We start from the raw sequence: 14,113 nt of genomic DNA on the forward strand, positions 1-14,113 counted from the left end.
TTATCTCGTGATAGTATTGTTGCATATGCAGAAGGATTCCAGTGGAAGAATGAAACATGCAGCCTTGAAATGTTCAGTGCTTCCTTATTTACTTGTTTGCACACGTTCATGTACAACACAACGACAGACAGTAATATAGTGCCATGTCTAACTGAGTGGATGTTGCACTATTCCACAAGTATGAAAGTATTGAAGGAATCTGACCTTTTAGCCAGATTGCCGGAATCTCGCCAGCCGAACCGCGCTAGTGCAACTCCAATGACCTAGGCCTGTGGAACTCCGATAACTCGGCCAAAAGGCTTAACTCAGCGCATTCACCTTAGTCTCAACCCCTTGTACTGACTCGATTTTGAAAGCTGGAAAAAGGCTACGAAACACAAGTTGACAATTTATTCCGAGTCGACAGCAATCATACAGCACAAAGGGACCTAGGCGAGGATCCAGGGTCACCATATCACAAGTCAACAAAAGATTCCTGAGAAAAATGACAACAGTCAGCTAAACATTCAGTCATTTAAAGACTCTGGTGAAAAGGGCTTTGATCCGGAAGAAAGGTGTGTTTGGGTGTTGTGTAGGTTAATCTTCTATTGCAGTTTGGGCTGTATAGTTCGTGAGTCACAGTTGCTGAGTCACCTTTACTGAGGCAACTGGAGTGGGAAGTTTTGCCTGCCTCAGCATCTAAGGGGGGCTTGGAAGCTTATCAGTCGTGTTGGATATCGGGCATTATCCGGTGTTCCTTGTGGTAAGACAGGCTGTCCCGCCATTTGTTCTGGACAGTCCTGAAGAGCTGATTGCGGGATTTGGTGTTGCAGACGTGGGCTTGTAGATGTCTTGCCTATCACCTGCTTATCAGTGTCAATCTCACTCAATCATGACGCACGCGTTGGGCTTCCGTGCTTAGAAGGCGTCCTGTATCTCTTATACCCTATGTCAAATATATTCTGCTTGTTTTCCTTAAACTACGATATAAATGCTAGTTATTTTATATTGGGTGTGGTAGAGTAAGACAAAAAGTCAAACAGTAAATAGGAGAAGAGATACTATTCCCTGATTGATTATATTAGGTGTGTTAGAGTGATACACACACTAGATACAAGAAAAGATAACTATTTTCTTCCGTATATACAGTACGTGTGTCTCTGTTCCTCCGTCTCATTTTCCTGGCAACATTGTTGCTACTAGATTACAGTAACTAAAAGCATGCCATGTGTTTTTTGTTTTGTTTTAATACAATAACATATTTTGGCAAAATGCAATCAAGGCGGTTTTCCATAAAAAGGAGAGGAGTCGCAAGCAAGGACCTGGAGGCATTCCACGGCGTGGCCATGTTCCCCGATAATGGAATTTTTGGTTCCTTTTGATTGTTGTTTGTTAGTTTTTTGTTTAAATACGGTAAATCGTGTCTGCAAACTCCACCTACCTGTCCTCCTTCGAACCCAGAAAGTTTACATCATTTATTTCAGAACTTGTCCAAAACAAGGCTACTACAATACGGCTACTGTCCACTGTAGCCGACGCCAACAACAAAGACAGAATATGAAAAGTGAAAGTAAAAACTCTACCGCACCTTTCTGACTCCGTTATAAGTCACAAGGTGCGTTCAGGAGCAGCATGCAAAACACAACCGCCACATCAGAACCCGATTCCTTACATTATTATTATTATAATAAATTATTATTATCCTTACTATTTGTATTCCAAATTCATTTGTTTTGCTATTTGAAATTGTACCTCCAGTAAGGATTTGGCATGGGTTTTTGGACTGTGGAACGAATTTATCAATTTATAATGGATTCTAATGGGAAAATCCCGCTCGACATTTTGACTTACAAACCAGGTCCTAGAATGAATTAAATATGTATGTAGAGGTACAACATTAGAGGTAAAAACATTAAACTGGTAACTTTTTGTGTTTAGCTATACTTAACCAGCAGTAAGTCATGCTAGCAATGCATAATGCATATGCATAATTCTAGCCTTGCACACAAAATCCACGGCACACGTACAGTATTGCTTTTTTTTTTTTTTTTTTTTATTTCTGCTCTATAAAACAAGCTTGATATTTTCGCCTTTTGCACACCTTGACTACACCTATAAGGCAGAAAAATCAATGGTAATATGATTTAATCATTGTATGTTCTATGTAATATGATTTAATCATTGTATATTATATGCTCTAAAATTGTTTACATTCTTTCTCCATCTGCTGTACTAAAACACACAACAAGAAAATAGGGGGCTGATCAACACACATCTACCTCTTTGATGAGGGCCATGAATCGGTTCCCAAATCGCCAAGGCTTATGTCGGTTACACTGTAATGAGCTGACGGTGATCTGCTGAGACTGCTGCACAGCCACGGCCACCACATGCACAGCATCGTACATTAGTGCAGCATCCGTCTGCAAGAGAAGAGTGTGGAGGGAGTGAATCATCATTAACTTGTGATACACTCACACTTATACAGTGGGGCAAATAAGTATTTAGTCAACCACCAATTGTGCAAGTTCTCCTACTTGAAAAGATTAGAGAGGCCTGTAATTGTCAACCTTGGTAAACCTCAACCATGAGAGACAGAATGTGGGAAAAAAAAAAACAGAAAATCACATTGTTAGATTTTTAAAGAATTTATTCCCAAGTTAGAGTGGAAAATAAGTATTTGGTCACCTACAGACAAGCAAGATTTCTGCTTTTCAAAGAGGTCTAACTTCTTCTAACGAGGTCTAACGAGGCTCCACTCGTTACCTGTATTAATGCCACCTGTTTTAACTCATTATCGGTATAAAAGACGCCTGTTCACAACCTCAGTCAGTCACACTCCAAACTCCACTATGGCCAAGACCAAAGAGCTGTCGAAGGACACCAGAGACAAAATTGTAGACCTGCACCAGGCTGGGAAGACTGAATCTGCAATAGGTAAAATGCTTGGTGTAAAGAAATTAACTGTGGGAGCATTATTAGAAAATGGAAGACATACAACACCACTGATAATCTCCCTCGATCTGGGGCTACATGCAAGATCTCACCCCGTGGCGGCAAAATGATAACAAGTACGGTGAGCAAAAATCCCAGAACCACACGGGGCGACCTAGTGAATGACCTACAGAGGGCTGGGACCACAGTAACAAAGGCTACTATCAGTAACACAATGCGCCGCCAGGGACTCAAATCCTGCACTGCCAGACGTGTCCCCCTGCTGTAGAAAGTACACGTCCAGGCCCAGCTGCGGTTCGCTAGAGAGCATTTGGATGATCCAGAAGAGGACTGGGAGAATGTGTTATGGTCAGATAAAACCAAAATAGAACTTTTTGCTCGAAACACAGGTTCTTGCGTTTGGAGGAGAAAGAATACTGAATTGCATCTGAAGAACACCATACCCACTGTGAAGCATGGGGGTGGAAACATCATGCTTTGGGGCTGTTTTTTTGCAAAGGGACCAGGACGACTGATCTGTGTAAAGGAAAGAATGAATGGGACCACGTATCGAGAGATTTTGAGTGAAAATCTCCTTCCATCAGCAAGGGCATTGAAGATGAGACGTGGCTAGGTCTTTCAGCATGACAATGATCCCAAACACACAGCCAGGTCAACAAAGGAGTGGCTTCGTAAGAAGCATTTCAAGGTCCTTGATTGGCCTAGCCAGTCTCCAGATCTCAACCCCATAGAAAATTTGTGGAGGGAGTTGAAAGTCCGTGTTGCCCAACAACAGCCCCAAAACATCACTGCTCTAGAGGAGATCTGCATGGAGAAATGGGCCAACATACCAGCAAGCTTTTGAAGAGTTACAGAAAAGGTTTGGCCTCTGTTATTGCCAACAAAGGGTACATAACAAAGTATTGAGATGAACTTTTGGTATTGACCAAATACTTATTTTCTTCCATGATTTGCATACAAATTCTTTAAAAATCAAACAATGTGACTTTCTGTTTTTTGTTCCCACATTCCGCCTCTCATGGTTGAGGTTTACCCATGTTGACAATTACAGGCCTATCTAATATTTTCAAGTGGGAGAACTTAGAACTAGTGGTTGACTAAATACTTATTTGCCCCACTGTATATGAATACACAAATATGCACATTCCACATAGGCACACATTAATTGTACAGGCTAAACCTTTGGATGCATCTCATTCAATGCACAGAAATGATGGTCCCAACCCTAATAATAAAGCAATACATTCCACTAATTAACCTGATTTTGCTCCTCACGAACTTCTCTAGCTTGTGGAATGCCACAAGGTTCGATTTTAGGGCCTGTTCTGTTTGCACTTTACTTATCCAAATCATGATGCTCCCTCTACCATGCTTCACGGTGGGGATGAAGTGTTGATGTTGGTGAGCTGTTACATTTTTCCACCACACATGACGCTGTGTGATACTCCCAAACAATTTAACTTTTGCTTCATCAGGGCTGTCATCTGTGGCGTGTCCAAGTGCCTTTTTGCGAACAATAAATGAGTAACAATGTTTTTTTTAAACAGCCGTAGCTTCCTCTGTGGAGTCCTCCCATGAACACCATTCTTGGCCATTGTTTTACATATAGTTGATGTGTGCACAGAGATATTAGACTGTGTCAGTGATTTCTGTAAGTCTTTAGTAGACACTCTATGGTTGTTTTTTGATTTCTCTGAGTATTTTGCTGCTGAACTCTTGGCGTCATCTTTGGTGGACGGCCACTCCTTGGGAGAGCAGTAACAGTGTCAAACTCTCTCCATTTGTAGACAACTTCTCTGTGGATGGATGAACACCCAGACTTTTAGAGATGGTTTTGCATCCTTTCCCAGCTTTATACAAATAATTAATCCTTGATCGCAGCACATCAGACAATGCTTTTCATCAAGACAATTCTCACCAGGTGAATGTTTTATAGTGGGCAGGGCAGCTTTAAACCACTCATCAGTGATTGGGCACACAACTGACTAAAAATGTTTGGTAAAAAATGGTTTCAATTGCCCTTTAAGTCTCGTTATGCAGAGGGTTCACTCACTTATTTTCCCCCTTCTGTCATTGCATGCTACCCTAATTAAAATGTGAAAACTTACAAATGTTTGGGTAGTTTTAGTTAAAGCAGACACTGTATTTTCCTCTGTGTGATTTTAACAAAGATCGGATCACATTTGATGGTGATTTTATGCAGAAATGTGAGAAATTCCAAAAGGTTCAGATACTTTTTCATACCACTGTATGTTTTATTTCTATTTGACTCAAACAGATTACTCTTGCAAATGGATATAAGAAAGTTATTGGCTTGCAGCAAGGATAAATATGCAAGGAGGAATGAGAGCGGTAAGCTAGGTAACCCACCAAGGCAACATAAACCACTTTTAGGTCCTAATCTACTATTAATTGCATAACAGTTACAATAATATATCCCTATTTCTGTCCAGTCAAGGTAGAGCAGCAGAGTGCAGGAAGAGGTGAAAGAGTGATGGAAGTTGATGAGCATGAGCAGAGGTGAACTGACAAACAACAAGGGATGTCCCAATTTTGATTTTGAAGACAGATGGCAAAAAACAAAAAAACTATCACTTTTTTCTTTCTTTTCTTTTTTTAGCAAACACTTGTATTTTGAATTAATCACACATTTAATGACACTTTGGTCCTCTATAGACATCATAGCACCATCACCAAGACGTAAACAGAGCAAACATAAAATGTTAACAGATATGAACTTTGAATTGATTTTTTTCCATAACCCGAACCTTAATCATAACAGGGATCCCGGTGGATAAGAATTTGGAAAAACTGAGGCAACACATTAGTTGTTAGGTCCTCTTCCCCTTCCTACTGAGACATGCCCACCTCCAGCAGGTGTGCATGTTTTTTAGTTGATTACAGGTCAGACGAGTGGAGCGGCCACACCTGAGGGCAATGAACATCAGCCAGCTTTAAAAGCCAAGCAGACGCTCCACCTCGTCGCCCGATCAACTCGTCTGTTACACGCGTCAGTTGTATCTCGCATTTCCTACATTATATCTCTGCTCACTGGCTCACGACTACCTTGCTTTCGTCTCAGGTCCTGTTTTCTGCGCGCCCCTCGTCGGATTCCACGCCTGCCTCCCTTCCGAGCCTCCTCGTCAGCTCAACTACCCCAAGCCAAGCAAGACTTCCGCCCGCCACGCTCTTTCTGGTGCTCGCTAATAAAATACTACTCGCCAAAACCCGTTTGTCTGCATTGGGATCCCCTCCTGCTCACGCACACCCTAACATTAGTGGGGTATATAAAATGAGATTGCAGAGGAAAGTGAAAGGGGAGAAAGGATGACAGTTTATCTCTTCTCAGGAAGCAGGTCTACCTGGGAGAGTGATGTGGTATAGGTGGGTGAGTGGAAAAAATGTAATCTTCTGACCCTCAAATGTTTCAAATGTCAGGGACATGGTCATATGTGGCAGTGTGTATGGGAAAAATAGAGTTGTTCTGATACATTAAATTATCTTTATCTCTTCAGCCAAATCTAGAAAAAGTAAACAAGGAAAAAAACATCACGTCATTTCAGAGTCGCACGCTGAATGTGAAAGCTGCCGAGCTGGCTAAATACTACTACCATTCCTGCTCTTCTGAACATGGTCGAGTGCTGGTACATTTTCCTATTGCTAAAAAGCCTCGATCTGGGGGTATTCACACTACCTGTTAATGTAGCGGTATATTAGGTCTGAAAGCGGCTATTGATTGGATGATTTGTTGTTAAAAAAAAGAAAAAAGAAATGGACTTTGAAGAGGTTAACTACAGTGTAGCTGTTTGTATATAAGAAAAGGTTTGGGTCATGTTTTAATGTAGCGTTATTTTAATGGTTCTTAAAAATAATCGCTTACTGTTAAATAACGCATCCATTCTTATTACACCAGAGGAATTACTCTAAAGAAATTTTCAGTTTAATAACACCACAAGCGCAGGGTAAATCAACAAATAAAATCTATAAAGGAAAACATTTTCGGGAGGCATTTTAAGGACACTTCCTATTGATATAGGGTCCTATAGGAGCCAAACAGTGGCCTATACTACGAACCGAGTTCAACCTCCCCAGAAGTAATCCAGTTTACCATCGGGTAACCGGAGTTGACAAAACCTGGTTGTCTAGTTTGTGGTCAATCGGTACTACGACGCTGATTATGAGGTTGATTAGTCGAACCTGTGTCAACCCAGTCAGAGTTAAGGCCCAAGTACACTGCATGCGTGATCGTTGCGGTTCCGGTCCGACTCCGGTAAAAAATAGCACCGGAGCCAATCCGTTCCCATTATATCCTATTGTTCAACGTATACCGGCCGCGTCAGTGCTCCGGCTTGACTGCGAACCACCTCCGGCGTGCCGCATGCCCGCCGGATGGTATAGGCTACTTTCTATTTTTGCCGGACACGCATCCGGCAAAATGGGCGGAGCTGGGCCTGGACGTAACAGCCCAGGTGCCTAATCACGGTTTAAACACGAGCGAAGATGGATGATGAGCGCTTCATCATGGAGGTGGAAACCCACAAAATCATTTATGATGCAGCAGATCCTTTCTATAAGGACAATTTTAAAAAGGAAGCTGCAAGGTGTCCTATTATGTGTGTTTTTCTGTCCTGATCTCATCATGATGCAGTCATGTCTGTCTCTTAATTCCAGATTAACTAAAATATCAATATGCAAAGAAAATATGTGCTCTCTCTCTCTGCTTCTCTGATGAGTATAGACTCCATGTGTTTTTCGTTGTTTTAAATGGCACATTATCGCGCGCTATCACGCGAGAGCTCACGGGGGGGACGAGGTTGGCGGACCGCAGCCGTGCAGCAGCCGGTATGATTTGCCTGTTTTTGACGGACTGCGTGGCACGCAGGCAACACTGAACCGGACCGGAACCGCAACGATCACGCATGCAGTGTACTTGGGCCTTTACTGCGCGTTCACATAAAAGGGGGCGGTGACCAGAGTCAAACACTACTTGTGACGATGGCACGGGCACCTTACTTCACGGAGGAGGAATGCGCGATGATCATGCGGAATTATGAGGAATTAAAATCCACCCTCACCGCGAAATCCAACACCGCTTGGGCGAGTAGAGCGCAACGGGTCTGTTGACAGCGAATTTACAGATCGTGTGATTTGTGAATGCGTCAATATGCCAGTTTACTTATGTCCATGAAAAGAAATAAAGCCTGCTGTCAGGACAATAAAATAAGATTTGGTACATTAACAGTAAGAAATAATTGTCACGCATCACCACACGAAACAGGATGATTGTATGTTTAGTCCCCTTGACTGTACGAATACGTATGTTCTTTTTTTTAGTTTGGGCCTAAAAAATCCGAGTCCGATCAATAAACTTGATTTGCAGGCCCGAGCCCGACAACCCCCCCAAAAAAAATTATGTTATATTTGTGAGGACTCAGGAGAAGAAGGAAATGCGGGGATGCCATGCGTCGTTGCGTAAATAAAAGCCCGTCTTTTGTAGCGACTTTTCACAGTTAAACAAGACTGTAAGATGCATATTCAATAAACATTTATATCTTTTATATTTGTGCGTCTGTCCTATCAGTGGATTTGACATTTAATTTAATCTCCTCCAGTTGGCAGAAATTTTTTTTCTCAATGTTTAAATAGTCTACATATTTCTATGATTATTATAAATGCATCAATTTGAAGCGTTTCCATACCCCACTCCGAATCGCACGGCATACAGTGTTCTTACGCAGATATTCAGCATCACCGATGGAATACATATATTGTCCCTGGCGAAAGAGCGCACGGACAGGCACACACAATCTGCGCGGTTGTGAGGGCCTGACTCGGCGGGTTACATTAGTGATGTCTGCTGCCTAGATCAGTTGGCACAGGTAAAGAATTCCCTCAGCTGAAAATCTATATCTTTCATGGAGAACATCTTCCGGGTACGCCAGCGGATTCTGGCGGTCCCGAAATACCCGTGCCCTCCGGAGAGAGCCCCTCACAATCCGCGCGCCAATGTCGTATGGGTCGTCCAAGTACGCTGTCATTGTCAGGAGGACACGTCCGCAGAGGAGTGCTGTTTAAATAGAGCGTGGTTAATTGGAATCCTGATGTTAAGCAAGATCTAACTCTGACACGACCAGGTTTGGCGTGTGGCGTGTTGCCATGGCAACACTTCTCGGTTCCAACATATCCTTTCGTAGTCTCGCATAGCCGCGAACTTACGTCGCACGTGATAAAGTTACTCTCGAAGTCACCCTGCTAAGCCAGAAAACCGGCTTCGTAGTATAGGCCACAGGGTCTTATAAGAGTCCTATTGATCCGGGCTGTTTCGGCGTCACTTCCCATATTCCAATTTTAGGTCACCTCCTGTTGATTTTGAGGGAATTTCGGGGTCACTTCATGTTGATTTGGGGGCATTTCAGATTCACTTCCTGTTGAGATTGAGGCATTACACGGTCACTTCCTATTGATTTTGAAGCAATCCATTGTTACATTCTTATAGTTCACCTTCTGTTTATTTGGTAATTTTGGAGGCGTTATAGGGTCACTTCCCATTGATATATGGTCACTTCCTATTGATATTGGGGTATTTCAGTGTCACTTCACTTTACATATTGGGTCACATCCTGTTGATTTTTAGGCATTCCAGGGTCACTTCCTGGTGATTTGGGGAGCATTTCATGGTCACTTCCTGTTCATATATGGTCACTTCCTGTTGATTGGGGGGCATTTTAAGTTCACTCCCTGTTGAGTTTGATGCATTCCAGGGTCACTTCCAGTTGATACTGAGGCATTCCAGGGTCACTTCCTGTAGGTATTGGGTCACTTCCTTTTGATTTTGGGGCATTTAAGGTTTACTTCCTTGTACATATTGGGTCACGCTCCATTCACTGTTGTCTACTTTATTTGTACTTAAAGCACGTGAGACACATTGTGAGCTAACGTGATTGTCTTTTCATTCAACTCCACACTGGCACTGCATTAAGGGATCGTTCAAGACCACACTCTTTAGCAACATTAACGAAGACCACAAGGACCATGTTATTTTTTTCTAAGTCGATAGTATGTGTGTTGTTTATCAATCTGTTAGCTACAGTCAATAAACTCAAGTCCTTGGATGAAAAGAAGCAAACGGTCCAATAACAGAGGGTTAGTGTACAAGGGTTTACTGAACACAAACAATAAACACGCGACCGCGAAAAGGGAGACAAAAAAGGGTGAGTGACAGCAGGTCAGGAAAAAAAAAACAGAGGGGAAACCGAGGCAAGAGGCCGCAAAAGCAGGGCGAAAACAAATAATGCACTCAAATACCTGCACAAGGTCGAGGATTCCAAAAACCAGGACGGAAGACAAATTTAAAAAAAAAACAAGGCCTGGATGCATTGAGCAGCAAAGGGATCGGGAATATAAACTGTAAAATGGCAGCAAGTCAATATCTCGGCAACACGCTTAGGATCGATTTACAGACACAGCTGATGAGCTGGAATTGGATAAAAATACGATGTCGGAACTCATCCCACAGCTTTGTGACAAAATATCTGACCAGCCAGCAGCAGAATCTTCTAAAATCATGCCAGCCCTCGTTATTGCTTCGCTAGTATAGCGCTTGCTTCCAGTACAGACCAATTGCGTCATCACCCCCAGCATGAATTGCTCGTGTTAAACATAGCGCCCTCCGTAGGTCAAAACTTGTACTAAATATTATAGATTTTTAAATCAGTGTCAATATTTAATGTGTTTCTAGTAACTTAAGCATGCCAGAGAACAATGGTGGCCTATTAGAGCCTACAAGTCTTTAAGTCTGTGGTTCCCTTTAAAAGACAAAAAAAAAAAAAAAACACGTTTTTGGGCGAACTGTCATTTTTGGGGTGTCAAACGAAAGAGAGACAGCGTTACATGAGAATTCCGGTCGTTTTGGTGTAATTAATGGTCTCGGTGGGTCAAACAGTTTTTGCTGGGCAGTGTGCCGAAGAAACACCATAGAAAAAAAGAGGAATATTGTAGATCAGGGTGGGCAAACTATTCCACAAAGGGCCGCAGTGGGTGCTGTTTTTCGTTGCAACCAATCAAGAGGACACTTTTCCACCAATCTGGTGTCTTGCAAGTGCAATCAGTTGATTGCAGTCAGGTGCTTATTGTTTCCCTGGGCCCCTCATTGATTCAACTGCCTGTGCTGAATCAGTTGTAACAAAGACCAGGACACACTGCGGCCCTTGAGGACCAGTTTGCCCACCCCTGTTGGAGATGGTAACTTTTACATTGCATGCAAAGCTACAATCAACAATAAAATTAGAAACACTGCCACAAAAGTGGCAAGAGAGATAGTGAGCGAGCAAGGAAAGAGCACTTCTATCTACTGGCTTTATCAGTGCAGGAGGTTGAGGCCGATTAAGACCGCAGCGGGTTCAATGATAATGTGATTTGGCAGGGTGAGCTGTTATTTCAGGCTTAACCATTTTAGCGCCTCTATTTGGGCTAGGTTATAATGTGATGTGATGCACAGAGCCCTTCGGGGCCACACTGCTGCTGCAACCACCTTCTCTGATTAATACTGTATTTCCTTTCACCACCCAACATCATTGTGAATACCCCCTCACACACACATACACACACTCCCATCTCATTATCATCCAACAAAGTGCAGTTCTCACTTCTCATCCCACATGATATTTCAACATCAGTGCGTTAAAAGTTTAAGGCCAGCAACTTCGCTTCATTGAAGATGGTTCCATATTCACATTCCTTCCTATGGTGGAGGAAACTTCACCGTCGACTCTTAGAGCATCGTTTTGGTAAATGGTGTTATACTTGTATAGACCCTACTCACCGACGTCACAGAATGACGTGTCGCTGTATCCGGCCGCCATATTGTCCGTCTCTGTTTAGCCCTATTCTCAATGGTTTCAATTAGTCGTTCAGTTTATAGAGCAATTCATGGAAGCCCCAGTGCTTTCAGACGCTGTAAACTCATTGGATGCGTTGCATAAAAGGCGTTATGTGGAAAAGCTTCAGTCTATCCATTTGCCAGATCCATATTTGATGCCTAAATTGATATTTTTTGACCTGCTGTCTTCGCCCTCTCTGCCTGACATCTGCTACCCTGATATCTACAACTATCTTTTCCACAGAAACTCGGCCTATTCTCACGAAACTTTGAAAAACATTAAGAGCAGCACTCTAAGCAACATTACCCTGTGTGATTTCTAAAATGGCGACAATCAAAAAAAAAAAAAAGTTGACTGCGATGGCCGACGCTTCAAGGATAGGTGGATATTGGACTATTTCTTCAATAAAACACGCAACAACTGTGTCTGCCTCATTTGCAAAGAGACAGTCGCTATTTTCAAAGAGTTCGATGTGACGCGATAATAACAAGACACGCTGACATGTACGACAACATTACAGGGAAGATACGCAGCGAGAAATTATAGCAACTTGAAGCTACAGCAGCAGTATTTCGCAAGAGCCCGAGTGTCGAAAGAGAACGCCACAAAGACGAGACTGTTGAAATTATGAATTAAAAAAAATAATAAAGCAAATGTGACACACAGAAGGGCTTGCTAACATTTGTTTAAATATATTGTTCTATGTAAACCAGCCAAGGTAGCCCCCCACATTTTTACCACACCAAATCTGGCCCCCTTTGCAAAAGGTTTGGACACACCTGTTTAACTGATGATCCGTAGACGAGGCCAGCTTCTTTCACTTGGTACTAGCTAAATATTATTCAAAATGTAATGATGGTGGAAGAAATAAGCATCTTGAATTTGAAACTGTATGTTGTCGGTGATTAGCCTCGCAATGATCTTAATTGTGGTTGTCAGCCCAAAACCCTCTAAATATATATTAAATGCATCTTACCAGATATAAAATTACTACTACATAATCCGTGGTAATCGTTTGGAGCCCAGTTTTCTCGTCGAATTGCAGCAGTCCATCTCGCTCTCCTCTCCGGGTCTCTCGGAATACGGTAGAACTTCAAGTCTCTCCGTCTATCTTCTCTGTTATTGCAACCAACCGCCACACACGCCTTCACCATTTTGATTATTAATGTTAACGAGCAGAAAAACACGCCATAATAGGAGGAATTTACGTAGTGGTAATGCATCAAAACGACGAGTAGACGGACAATATGGCGCGGAGGCGTGGTTGTGACGTCATGTGAGTAGAGTCTATAGCGCTTTTCCACCTTTCAAGGTGCTCAAAGCGCTTTACACTACCTTGCCATCTACCTACTGGTGACGCAGCACCAAGAGCAATGTGGGGTTCAGTATCTTGCTCAAGGATACTTAGGCGAGTTCATCAGGGCAGAGAATTGAACCCACAACCTCTGGGTTGGGGGACAACTACTCGACCACTGAGCCACACCATCCCCACGTTTTATGCATGGTGTTAGCCCTGTCGTGATAACAAGTTTTAGTGGGCGATAAATTAATGCCGATATGCAATATTTATGTACGCTGCTGGCCAAAAGTATTGGCACCCCTGCAATTCTGTCAGATAATGCTCAATTTCTCCAAGAAAATGATTGCAATTACAAATGCTTCGGTAGTAATAGCTTCATTTATTTTGCTTGCAATGAAAAAACAGTAAAGATAATGAAAAAAAAATGAAATCATTATCATTTTAAACAAAACTCCAAAAGTGGGCCGGACAAATGTACTGGCACCCTCAGCGTAATAGTTGGTAGCACAACTTTTAGACAAAAAAACTGCATTACTAAGATTCTTACAGTGCTCTGCTGGAATTCTTCTTTGGCCAACTGCACCAGGTCTCCGAGATTTGAGGGGGGCCTTCTCCAAACTGCCATTTTCAGATCTCTCCACAGGTGTTCTATGGGATTCAGTTCTGGACTCATTGCTGGCTACTTTACAAGTCTCCAGTGCTTAGTCTCAAACCATTTCCTAGTGCTTTTTGAAGTGTGTTTTGAGTCATTGTCCTGCTGGAAGATCCATGACCTCTGAGGGATGCCAAGCTTTCTCACACTGGGCCCTACATTATAATGCAAAATTTGTTGGTAGTCTTCATAATGCCATGCACACGGTCAAGCAGTCCAGTGCCAGAGGCAACAAAGCAACCGCAAAACATCAGGGAACCTCTGCCATGTTTGACTGTGGGGACCGTGTTCTTTTCTTTGAAGGCCTCGTTTTTCCCGCCTGTAAACTCTATGTTAATGCCTTTTTCC

General features: G+C 42.6%; 1 protein-coding gene and 1 long non-coding RNA gene across 4 annotated transcripts in view; one reads left to right on the forward strand and one right to left on the reverse strand.

Moving 5' to 3' along the window:
* The window catches only part of LOC130914209 (glutamate receptor ionotropic, kainate 2-like), a 284,668-nt gene that overhangs the window by 132,362 nt on the left and 138,193 nt on the right, over positions 1 to 14,113 (reverse strand). For all 3 annotated transcript variants that reach the window (XM_057833198.1, XM_057833197.1, XM_057833199.1), the window contains exon 7: positions 2,259 to 2,402. In XM_057833198.1, the coding sequence (XP_057689181.1) occupies positions 2,259 to 2,402 (144 nt within the window). The remainder of the gene's footprint in view (positions 1 to 2,258; positions 2,403 to 14,113) is intronic.
* LOC130914210 (uncharacterized) lies at positions 5,212 to 5,936 on the forward strand. The gene is made up of 3 exons (XR_009062856.1): positions 5,212 to 5,295; positions 5,388 to 5,454; positions 5,717 to 5,936. It is a non-coding gene; the product is annotated as an uncharacterized LOC130914210 (long non-coding RNA).

This window comes from Corythoichthys intestinalis, chromosome 4 (genome assembly GCF_030265065.1).
Source record: "Corythoichthys intestinalis isolate RoL2023-P3 chromosome 4, ASM3026506v1, whole genome shotgun sequence".
Taxonomy (NCBI): domain Eukaryota; kingdom Metazoa; phylum Chordata; class Actinopteri; order Syngnathiformes; family Syngnathidae; genus Corythoichthys; species Corythoichthys intestinalis.